Source organism: Cricetulus griseus, chromosome 7 (assembly GCF_003668045.3).
Source record: "Cricetulus griseus strain 17A/GY chromosome 7, alternate assembly CriGri-PICRH-1.0, whole genome shotgun sequence".
NCBI lineage: Eukaryota > Metazoa > Chordata > Mammalia > Rodentia > Cricetidae > Cricetulus > Cricetulus griseus.
The window spans coordinates 130,949,029-130,961,258 of NC_048600.1; the positions used below are offsets into that span (position 1 = coordinate 130,949,029).

General features: G+C 54.6%; 1 protein-coding gene across 2 annotated transcripts in view; it reads right to left on the minus strand.

Moving 5' to 3' along the window:
* Nucleotides 1-4,750: 4,750 nt before the first annotated feature.
* Nucleotides 4,751-12,230, minus strand: part of Cant1 (calcium activated nucleotidase 1) — a 13,704-nt gene continuing 6,224 nt past the window's right edge. For both annotated transcript variants that reach the window (XM_027425516.2, XM_027425515.2), the window contains exons 3-5: nucleotides 9,461-10,110; nucleotides 7,123-7,326; nucleotides 4,751-6,396 (exon numbers count right to left, since the gene is read on the minus strand). In XM_027425516.2, coding sequence (XP_027281317.1) covers nucleotides 6,026-6,396; nucleotides 7,123-7,326; nucleotides 9,461-10,088 — 1,203 coding nt within the window. In that variant the 5' untranslated portion in view covers nucleotides 10,089-10,110 and the 3' untranslated portion in view covers nucleotides 4,751-6,025. The remainder of the gene's footprint in view (nucleotides 6,397-7,122; nucleotides 7,327-9,460; nucleotides 10,111-12,230) is intronic.

Genomic DNA, 12,230 nt, shown 5'->3' on the forward strand with positions numbered 1-12,230 from the left:
GATTATAGTGTGCTTATACTGGCAGCTTCTGCCCAAGTCTCTTACAGGTCCAAGGTTACTTTTGCCATGGCCCCCAACAACCAACCAATCCCTGAGCACCAGATCCAGTCAATCTGAGCTCAGAGATTGAAATCTAATCAATCCCCACCCTAGAAATCTCCCTGGAAAAACTCCTCCCCTAAGAAGCCCCATATAAACCCTGTGTCTGTTCAGCTTGTGGCTGTTAGGCTGTCCCCCTGCCTTCTTCCACCCTGGAAGAAGTAGCCACTCTCCTGGATTTTCCCCTCCCAATAAATGTCTTGAATGAGGTTTGGGTGAGACCTTCCTTTGCCAGAATGGAGTGGAGGAGAGAAGTAAAAACTTTTCAGCAGAGCCCAGCAGAGCAGAGAGGAGCAAACTGTAACAACCTCGCAGGGGAGACCCTCCCCTGCTGGAGCAGAGCTGTTACACTGGGGAAGCCTTTCCCTGGTGCAGGACTGTAAGCTGCTATGCTTACTGTGACCTGTGGTATTCTTTGGCTCCCAAGTGCCAGAATACCTTTCCATCTGAGCTGTAACACACAGTATTCTGTGACTCCCCAGTGCCAGATCCTCCCTGGCCATCCCATCCCATCTGCCCTTGAAACGCTTACACAAACTGTGCTGGGAGTGGAGGTACGTGGACCACAGAGTGGACCACGCCCGAGGGACAGGTTTAGAGACAAAAAGACCAAAGATAGAGTGCAGGGTTGGGAGCTGGGGTGGTTTAGTGGCTGAGAGTACGGCCTTGCCCTTACCTGAGTTCAACTCCCAGCACCCATGTTGGTTGGCTCAGAACAGCCTGTAACTCAGCTCCAGGAGAATCTGATACTTCTGGCCTCTGAGGGCACCCACACTCAAGTGTGTGCGTACACACACACACACACACACACACACACACACACTTAAAAAACTAAATCTTAAAAGGTTCTTACAATACCTAGTTTAAAGGGGGAAAGCAGGGCTAATCAGGCATGGTGGCACACAGCTTTAATTGGGAGGCAGAGGCCCGTGGATCTTGTGAGCTGGAGGCTAGCATGGTTTGCATGGTGAGTGGGTAAGGGCACTTGCTAGCCAATCCTGATCATATGAGTTTGGTCCCTGGAACTCAGTGTAGGAGAAAACTGACTCCTGCAAGTTGTCTTCCAATCTTGGCATGTGTACCATGGCACATATGTGAGCACATGTGCACACGCACGTGGTCACAGACAGTAAATAAATGTAAAAGGTAAAATAAAAACCAAAGAGCACTGGAGGGATGGCTCAGTGGTTAAGGACACTTATTGCTCTCGAAGAGGGCCTGGTGGGGCAGGGTATAGAACACCAAATGTTCCACCTGGCTCACACCCATTCCCCTTCACCCACAAAACAAAAAACAAAACAAACCCAACCACACCTTAGTTCCGACTTGGGGAGTTCTCTGTCCAGAGCATCTCAGCCTGGGATGGCCAGAATTACCTGTGACAGACACCAATGTCCACATCAGCCTGTGGGAGAGCTGGTGTTTTGGAAGCACCAAGAAATTCTGATGTACAGCCCCTTTGGATTCACCCCAAAGCTGTGAGCCCCAGAACCCAGAGGTAGGAATTCAATGGCCGGTTCCCCTGAGACATGCAGTTTCCAGGGACTCTGGGTCCCTGCAGTCCTGGGAAAACCATGTGGAGAGCTATAGCAGAGATGTCTGCTAGATGCACTGGGGGCTAACTAACTTGTGGCTTCTGGAGGATGGGGTGCTGGCCTGCCTGGTGCCTCCATCCGGGTCAGCCCTGGGGCCCAGAGCCCTGTGCTTCCCACAGAGGGAAGGGTGCTGGGTCACAGAGGCAGGGCCATCACAGGGCATATGGTCTACAGCAGGTCCACTTGCTCGGTGGCCACTCCAAAGCCAATGGATGGGTGTTTAATGGGTCCAGACATTGCAACACAGGGGGATTTCCAAGAGGCCAGGCCCCAGGAACCTACAGCCACTCCACGGTGCATCTGGAGACTCAGAGTAAACAGGAGGGAAGAACAAACTGAGGGGACAAAGGCCCCTACCCCTACAAAGGCCCCTACCCCTACAAATGCCTCTACCCTTACAAAGGCCCCTACTCCTACAAAGGCCCCTACTCCTACAAAGGCCCCTACCCCTACAAAGGCCCCTACTCCTACAAAGGCCCCTACCCCTAAAAAGGCCCCTACTCCTACAAAGGCCCCTACCCCTACAAAGGCCCCTACCCCTACAAAGGCCTTACAAAGGCCCCTACCCCTACAAAGGCCCCTACCCCTACAAAGGCCCCTACTCCTACAAAGGCCCCTACCCCTACAAAGGCCCCTACCCCTACAAAGGCCCCTACCCCTACAAAGGCCCCTACTCCTACAAAGGCCCCTACTCCTACAAATGCCCCTACCCCTACAAAGGCCCCTACTCCTACAAATGCCCCTACTCCTACAAAGGCCCCTACCCCTACAAAGGCCTCTACCCTTACAAAGGCCCCTACCCCTACAAAGGCCCCTACCCCTACAAAGGCCCCTACTCCTACAAAGGCCCCTACCCCTACAAAGGCCCCTACTCCTACAAATGCCCCTACCCCTACAAAGGCCCCTACTCCTACAAATGCCCCTACCCCTACAAAGGCCCCTACTCCTACAAAGGCCCCTACCCCTACAAAGGTCACTGCCCCTACAAAGGCCCCTACTCCTACAAAGGCCCCTACCCCTACAAAGGTCACTGCCCCTACAAAGGCCCCTACTCCTACAAAGGCCCCTACCCCTACAAAGGTCACTGCCCCTACAAGGCCACTAACCCGCTCCCATTTCAGTTATCCAAGGCAGGGTATCACAGTCTGGCTGACCTGGTCCCCCCAGACGGTGCTTATCTTTAACAACAGGGGCCTGGAGGTCACAAGGGCCTCTTCAGGACAATGCCCTGAAGAGGTCGGGGCCACAGTGACCTCTATCAGACCCCAAGTCCCCTCACAACACTGTGTACAGGAAGTGATAGAGCCTCAATGCCAAGACAGCTGTGAATCACTAAGACCCTGGCAGAAGAGAAACCTCAAAAAGAAATGTCGCATTCCGGGAAGACAGGGGGCCTCCCATACCCAGCCTTGGGGGCCAGTTCCCACTTCTCCATTCTCTGGCAACAGAATAAACTCGGGTTCTCTTTGCTTTTCAACCCTGATTGGTTACTTAGAGCAACAGGGTGAAGTGACCCAACAGTCTTTGTTTAGGGAGTCTCTCCTGAGAAGGGGACATACACTGGGAACTTTTCTTCCTCACCCCTTTGGGGTGCCCTCAGCCTCAGCCTGGGGACTTCTGTGTATCCTGGGAGGGGCACATTTTCCACATTCTCTGGTGTCACTTGCCAGCAAACTTTCCAGGTACCCTCACTCAGATGACTTGTATGTGTATATCATTTATGCTCATGCTGGTCCCTGCAGCCCTGGGCAGTGGGGCCAGGATGGCCTGCCCTCTGCATAGAAAATGGAGCACAGCCGAACATCCAGGAGCCAGGGCCAGACACAGTGGAGATCAGTGATGGACAGGAACCCACCTTAACCAGGACTGTTTAGCTGGGCATAACTCTTGCCCTCTACTTAAACCTAAACTGTATGTCAGGAATCCAAAGATGGGTGTGGGAGAGTCATTGTATCTCTCTCTTTGTATATATATATATATATGTGTGTGTGTGTGTGTGTGTGTGTGTGTGTGTGTGTGTGTATGAGTGTGTGTATATGAGTGTGAGTGTGTGCATGTGTATGAGTGTGTGTATGAATGTGAGAGTATGTATGAGTGTGTGTATGAGTGTGCATGTGTATGAGTATGTGTGTATGAGTGTGAGAGTATTATGTGTGTATAAGTGTGAGAGTATGCATGAGTGTGAGTGTGTATATGTGTGTATGTAAGTGTGCATGTGTATGAATGTGTGTATGAGTGTGAGAGTATTATGAGTGTGTGTATATGTGTGCATGTGTATGAGTGTGTGTGTATGAGTGTGAGAGTATGTATGAGTGTGTGTGTGTGTGTCTGAGTGTGTGCGTATGTGTGTGTGTGTGTGTGAGTGTGAGTGTGTGGTGGTGCATGGGTCACAGGGAGGCATATGAAGATGAGAGAACAGCTTTGGCAGTCAGCTTCCTCCTGTCAGCTTCCTCCATCTGTCAGCTGGGTTCCGGGGATCACTCAGTCTGTCAGCTGGGTTCTGGGGATCACTCAGTCTGTCAGCTGGGTTCTGGGGATCACTCAGTCTGTCAGCTGGGTTCTGGCATCGCTCAATCTGTCAGCTGGGTTCTGGGGATCACTCAGTCTGTCAGCTGGGTTCTGGGGATCACTCAGTCTGTCAGCTGGGTTCCAGGATCGCTCAGTCTGTCAACTGGGTTCTGGGGATCGCTCAGTATGTCTGGTTTGTGTGGCAGGCTCTGTCTACACTGAGCCGCTTTGTTGGTTCACACTGGGCCTTTTACTTGTCCCTCTGCCCAATGTGGCCACACTGAGTCAACCTTTCTCTGAAATTCTCTTGGAGGCTGGGCCACTAAGCCTGACTTGTGACTGCTGTGGTTCAGGCTCCAGCGCTTCAGGCTGTCCTGACTCCAGGAATAGGCAGCGTGGGGAGATGGAGAGAGGCAGAGCCTGAGGAGCTGGACCACAGCCTCTACACACTACGCTTCCCATGAGACCCAAGTCTGGACACCTGAGGCGCCCACCTCATGACATTTCCAGGCAGAGCCCTCGGCAACGGTCAACACAGACAAGAGAAGAACATTCCCCTGACACTTTATTGTTCACAAAGCAAGTGGAGGGAGGAAAGGACACAATCGTGTTTGTGTAGGGAAGGAAGGGGTGTGAAGGTGTGAGGGCCCCCATTCCATCGCTTTCCGTTTAGAATCTCACACCCTGACACAGCTGACACATCAAGGAGCTAAGGCTGAGCTCTCAGAGAAGCACAGCGAGTACACGGGGACGTCACCTTCAGGCTGCCCAGTAGGAGGGGTCTGAGAGGGTTATCAGGGTCCTCTGCTCACAGTAACGATGTCCTGTGCTAAGAGTGTTGCAGGATGAGGGTGGCTGTTACCTACAGGACAACCTCTGACCCTGACTCTGCTGCCTTTGACAGCAGAGAACAGTGAGGACCCTGGAGAGAAGGCTGCTGCACACCTACTGGGAGCCAGCAAGAAATGCAGGGGACAACATGGAGGGGGTCTCTAGTCAGGTGCAGGCCTGTTGGAGTCAGAGCCCTTCCTCAGCCACTGCTAGGAGGGGAGACCTGGCAGCTTGTGAAGGCAGAGGCAAAGGATCCAGAGACTGTGGCTATGAGGACGATTACCTCACTACAGGGAGTAGCCGTGGATACTCCACCTTCACTGTGTGGTAAGGTTTGGTGACTGCTCTATAAGAAATTACCTTAATAAAATCAGACTCCTCCCTGGGGCCGTGGGGAGCAGTAGTCCCAGGCTACAGTGGCTTCAGCAGTGTGGGTGGGTGTGCCCCAGGGGCAGGGCCCTCGCCCAGCCATGTAAACACTTATTTTCTAAGGGTCTGCAGAGTGTGGCACACTAGGGTCATATAGGAGGAAGAGAGGGGTGCCTTGTGCTCCCAGGGTGAGACCAGGACTCAACATACCTGGTTGTCACAGATGTGCACTGGCCAGAGAACTCATGGAAAGGCCCGAGAGGCCAGGAAAGCGATTGGGGGGGGGGGCGGTTTGGAGGCTTGACTAGATCCTGCAGCAGTGACCAATCCCTACCACAAGGAGGCAGTGCAGAGTGAGGCATGGGTGGGCAGAGGACCTGCTGGTCCTGTACAGAACCCTTGCCTGCCCTTTCTCCTGGCTTCCGGAGGCTGTGTCACATGACCTAGGACTCAGTTCCTGATTCTGGAAATCTCTATCCAGGCACACAATTCAGTTAAAAAAAAGAAAACAGCAGACAAATGCAGACAAGACGAAGTGCGTTCTTCTGGTTTTTATAAAACTGGAGTCCTGGTGCAGCTCAGGCCATCTGCCCTTGTCTTGCTGGGCACAGGAACTTACTCATCTAGATGAATTCTATCCCTTCATATTTGACACTGCCGATCTTAGTCTCTGGAAGCAGGAAGCGGCCATCTAGGGTGAAGGCCATGATGTAGGTGGCAATCCTGCCACTGTCCTCTTCGGACTTGAGAGCCACGATGATCTGGTCGTCAGTGTTAGGGATGAACTTGAAAGATGAGAAGCCGTGAGTAGGGACCAGCGTCCCCACACGGCTCACAGAGATGTCCTTGAAGTCCTGGGCTGCACTCAGCAGGAGGTTGCTGCCCTTGCGCTCATCCGCCTTCTCGCTGTAGCGCTCATGGCTGGCCCGTCGTGGCAGGAAGAACCAACGCTGCAGCGTGTCACTCCAGCAGGCAGATTCATGAATGAGGTAGCCTGGGGTCACAGCACAGCCCTTCTCAGGAGTCTTGCCACCCCAGAGGTTGCACTTGAGGGGCCTCCTCCACCCTTCCCCTAATCTCCAGCTGCTCTTGATTAGCTAGGACAACCATGCAGACATGGCACGGCCACAGAGCCTTACACTGAGTCCGCAGGGCCTCATTCCCCCACCAGCTGTCCTCACGTCCCCACAGGGGCCTGTAGGCTTCACCAGCTGTCTTTTATTTTGTTCCCTTGTTGCTAATCTCAGGGCACACAGAGACGGTCAAAGAGTCAAAAGGGGAAATCCAGCAAGCAGAGCCCAAAGCTGAGGCAGGGAAGTGCCATTCTACCCACCCCAGCATGGAAGAGTTCTCTGGGTCTTGGCTCCCTGTTGCACTGTGCCCCACACCTGCTCAGCCTCCTTCAGATAAAGGTCACACTCCTCAGAGCCCAGGGGAAGACAGCTCAGGTCTTACCCATCTCCTCCTCTGCTTGTGAGAGCTGTGACCCCAGCCATTAGGGCCCCAAACTAAGATCACTTTTTGTGGACAAGGGGTCTTTAGTGTGCAGCGGGCAGAGGCCATCTGTTGAGGCTAGTGAGGGACAGAAACAAATGGCTTTTTTGTCTCAGACTCCACCTACACGAGGAGAGTGACCTTTGGATACAGAGAATGAAATCAACAACCCCGAGCAAGCTGTGGAATCTGTACACTTGGGAGCTCGTAGAGAGAAGCCTCTTACCTGGAGGATGGATCCCAGCGGCAGCTCTCAGAGCATTGTAGCTGGACACCCAGTTCTCGTGGTCCACGTTGCCCCTGTGGCCTACCACCTTCACCCACTCAGGGTTCTCGTTCATCACCTCCCCTGTGGTGGTGGTCCACTCCTTGCCCAGGCCACCCACATACAGGTGCTCGTCCTTCACGGCAAGCCACTCAGCTTTGAAGCCTAGGGCAATGAGAGGGGTGAGCCTGAGACCCTGGTCTCCATGCCCCATACCTAGCCTGAGACCCTGGTCTCCATGCCCCATACCTAGCCTGAGACCCTGGGACCCACACCCCATGCCCAGCCTGGCTAGCCTGGGGCAATAAGAGAGGGGTGAGCCTGAGACCCTGGGATCCACACCCCATGCCCAGCCTGGCTCTGGCCTGTGCTGCTGTCATTTGCATACAGAGTGGTGCCAAGCCTCTTGGATGTCCCAAGTTACCACACTCGAGGTTCCCTGGAGGCTGGGATGAGAGGCCCAGAAGGGAGCCTGGCAGAGCCCCGTGCTGGGTCAGAGTCCACACCCTCTTCTTTTTACCCCTTTCTTCCAAGGAGCCCGTCTCCTGTGCAACAACTCTAGAAGGCACTGGACCATTCCCAGACCAGCTGTGCTAGATCCCCCACCCTCCAAGGGCCAGCAACCCCATCCCATGTCCTGTGTGACACCAGCACCTCAGGAGCCTTGCGTGCTACAGCAATCTGAGCTTTCCAATGCTCTGTGGGTGCCAGTTACCTGCCACTAAGGGCCACAGTTGACAGCTCAGCACAGGCCTAGCACTGCCTGCCTCTCAGCTGCCAGGGCTTTAGACCACCACCGTGTGGGTCTGCTCTTCCCTTAGCTGGGGCAGAATGTAGAGTGACAGGGTCTTTAGGACTGGGCAGCGATCATCTGACTGACTTCCCACAGGCCTCTTGGTCAAGCTGGCAATGAGGCCTGTGCTGTCCCAGCACACTCTCCTTCCTGACATTCCAACACACTAGCTCTCCAACACTCCTGCAAGCTCCAGAGCCACTGGGAAGCCAGGGCTGCACCTGCCTCCCCACTGTAGGAGGGTGGAGGACTCTGAGACACCCTGCAGCCCCAGTGACATCATGAGTTTTCTGAGCTGCCTCTGTGAGATGCTGCCCTTCTGGATCAACAGTCACAGCTCAGCCCTAAGCAGCCCTATTACCCTGCACCCTTCCCCCGCAGGGGACGAATCACTCCACACCACACAGGTTTACAACCATGAAGGTCATGGGCAGGAAACGAATGAGCAACAACATCACTGACACCTGGGTGGAGACAGCCCCTCCCCTCCTCTCCCGAGGGCCCCAGCCTTGGACAAACACTAGAGATTTTATCACCCAGGCAGGGCCTGGCATGCTGAGCCAAGGGACAAGGAACACAGCCCTTCTTCCACCAGAAGAAGTCTGCTTTGGTCTCCAGCTTGCTGGAGGGGCAGATCAGATTGGCTGAGGTGAGGCAGCTCTGTCTCCTACCCTGTGGGAACAGCGGCTCCTATCTGCTACACATGGGGCTACCATCAGAGTCTATTCCCAGGGTCATTGCTGCTCAACACAGAGACCCTTGTACTGAGCTCTGGGCAGGGCTGGGAGGCAGCAGTTGACCTGTGGCCCCAATAAACTGAGATTAGAGCCTAGGATCGCGGCGAACCACTAAGCACCCTGCTTTGAGGGTGAGCCACATGGTGGGAGCAATACCGTGTGATCCTAAGATGGCTCTGAAGACACACACAACAAGGACCAGGGTCCCAGAAGGGGTAAGGGAGGCAAGAGACATAGCCTTGGCTCATTCTGAAAAGGGCTTCCCATCAGCAGCAGGCTCCCAGTGACCAGTTCCAACTTCTACAAACAGCTTCATATCAGCCCGGTGAGGCTCTAAGAATGGGTGTGTCAGTTGGAGCTGAATGAAGTATCACCTTCCTGGTGTGTGTGCACAGGGAGAGGGGGGGATGACGATTACTTTCTGTGGTTGATGGGATTCACGGTCACCATGGAAACAAACTTCTGGGCAGGTAGGTGAGGAGTTTCTACATTGGGCTAACCAAGGCAGGAAAACTCTCCCTAATGGAGGTGGCACCGTCCCATGGGTTGGGGTCCCAGACTAAATGAGAAAGCGAGCTGGGCGCTGGTGTCCATCCCCCTGCTTCCTGACGGTGGGTACCATGAGACCAGCCACCTCGCACTCCTGTTGCTATGAGGGACTGCGCCTCACACTGGGAGTTGGGGTTCACCTGCCCGGCCAGGAGCTTTGTTGCAGCATGAGAAACTGACAGTGGACAAAAGCTCAGCCCACAGAGAAGGCCCCACTTACCCTTCTCCACGGTCCCGTCGCCGTCGGAAAGGATCACCCAGGGCACTGCTTTGGTGCCTTCGATCTGGTAGATGATCCCTGTGCGGTCGTCCACGGAGTACAGTTTCCCATTGAAGACGATCAGGTCAGAGAGCTCCATGCCCCGGCCCTTTTCTGCCAAGTGGGTCTCCAGGACTCCATGGTCTTTATCCCACTCCACTGTCACCTTATCCCCACTGTCCGACAGTGTCAGGTATCCTTTCTTAAGATAACTAAACCAAGTGTTTTCCTCCTGGGCCCTGGACTCTGTGTCCAAGTCGGCAATGACTGCGATTCGGTACCGAATCCCACCTGGAGTCCTCTGGGGGGGTGACAGGGGATAGGTGTCATTGTAGTGAGAGACATGCTCCAGGCTGACTCTCCGGCTGTATGCATTGTGGGTAGGGGACCTGGGGGCCTGATGATGGGAGTACAGCAGCCAGAGGAGGGCAGCACCCGCGAAGGATGTCAGGATCACCCTCCAGCGGGGGCGGAAGCGAGGGTCCGTGGCCTTGGTCATGGATGCCAGCACAGGAAGGCCCCCTACACTGATCCGGAGGGAGTGCATAGGCTCATTCCATTCCCGGTGGTCAAAGGGCTGGATGGGCATCAGACTGCACGCTGGGCAGGACCTAAATCGAGGAGAGGAGAGCAGCCAGTGAGCCCTGGGGGGCATGACCTCTCCAGTCCTGAGTCCAACAGGCTGAAGTCAGCCCCATCCAGCAGAAACAGTGCTTCATGGCAGTAGTGTCCTGGCTGAACCCTGACCCCAGCAGGGAGGCCAGCTGTTCTTTTTAGCAGGATGGTGAGTGTTTCCAAAGCAATAAAGCAGAGGGGAAGTATGTGTGAGCATTAGTGCCTGTGGGCCGGCAGAAGCCTCCTCTCCTGAAGTCGTCTCCAACCACCCCACTCCCAGGCATATCAACACTCACTGCTGCCCAGCCTAGTGCCCCAGCAGTGCGTCCCACCTAGCAGACTGGGGCCCTGAGCCTTTACTTCCTGGGCAGGTTCCATAAAGTTTTTGTGCTGTCTCTTGTCACTTTTCTATTAACACAAGCAGGTACAGGGACTTAGTCTAGCATGCTGCTCACCTGATGACCTAAGGCACAGTTTTGGCCCCAGGCCCAAGCTGGGCTCTATACTATGGCACAGCTACAGGCTCCGAGCATTGGAGGAAGCTGGGAATTCTATCTCTTCGCAACAGCCTGCTGGGACCGCTCCTGGCAGACCACAAGTCCCCAAGCCAGTGCCGGCTGTGGTGGAGAGGTGACTGCCTCCTGCCCAGAAGCTACAGCTGCTGCTGCTCTCAGCTCCTTAGTCCTTGGTCTGATGGTTGTGGGCACCAGTGTACTCCGTCACAAGGTTCTCGTGCCCGGGGACTAGGGAGGTGCTCTCTCTCCATGCTGCAGGCTCATGGGGCACTGGTTCATGGACGAGCTCAGGTTGTGGTACCCAGGGTCAGGCCCAAGGAGAACAGTGGGTGCAGGGCCTGCTGCTCACAGCAAGGGCAGGAAAAGGCTCAGTGCCCTCTGGGGGCTGTTGTGCCACGGCCACCTTGCAAGAGCTATCTTTTAGCAACAGTTAAAGAACTGGTCGCTCCAAAATGTTCCCCACCCCATGCTGGTGGTGCCTCCTTGGAACTCACTCAGGCTCTACCTCACACCATGGCTTCAGAGGCGAGACCCAGGATATCAGAGGTATATCCATATCCCGGACATGGTGCTGAGTTCTGCCAAGTGTCAAATACTGCCACGTTCTAATTCCCATTTGCACCTTAGACACTATTTCAAAATACAAGTCTGAGTTCTATAGCCTCAAGACAATTAACCCAGTCCTCCTCAGGAATGGCTGATGCCACCCCAAACACCACCACCAAATCAAAATTCTCACAGAACCCAAAGAAAAGGTGCAGTTTTGGTGTGAGTGTTATGCTTCAAACTCCTGCAGTGCCAAGAAGTGGCCTCAATGCTTCCTTTGCCTTCCATAACCCTCCCCAGTGGCAGGTGTCTTCCATCCAAAGCCTGTCTGACTCAGGAGACATCGACACAGCTGCCACTCACCCGCCATGCCAACTGGCTCCCCAGTTCCTCTGCAGCCTCTCTTCTCCTGAGAGCCCTTTGCCACCCAGCGGCCAGTGTGACTTGCTACACAATCTTTAATGGCTCCCTGGTCCTCCCTGACCCTCTTGTCCTAACCACTAACCACGAGGGCCCCCATTTCCAGGGCAAACCTCACCATTCCCCTGCCCAGGACACCTGCCCTGCTCTGCATGGCTGCTTCACTCACACCCTCAAGGGTCCTGGGAGACTCCCCACATCTACTCTCCCTCTGTTGGGAACTTTACAGGATCAGGGCTTCCTGCTCCGTCTCTGGCACCCAGCTCAGAGCTAGCAGCCAGGAGAAAATCAGCACAAATCTTCTGAAGGGTGGAAAGAGCAGCACCATGGTGAGCATTCCTTTAGTCATTCTGAAAGTACACAGCTCTAGATCAAGGCCCTGATGAACAAAGCCACTCGGCTGCCAAACATGAGCCGCAGGCCCAGCAGACACAATCGCTATGAGAGTACCACACACTCTGCGACATCATCATCCTTAGTCTCTGGGACCCTCAAACATGTCCCCACTCAACACACTTTGCATTCCTGTGTCACCGCAGCTCCACACCCCCACAGCTCCACAACCCCACAGCTCCACACCCCCACAGCACAGCTCCACACCCCCACAGCTCCACACCCCCACAGCTCCACTGTTC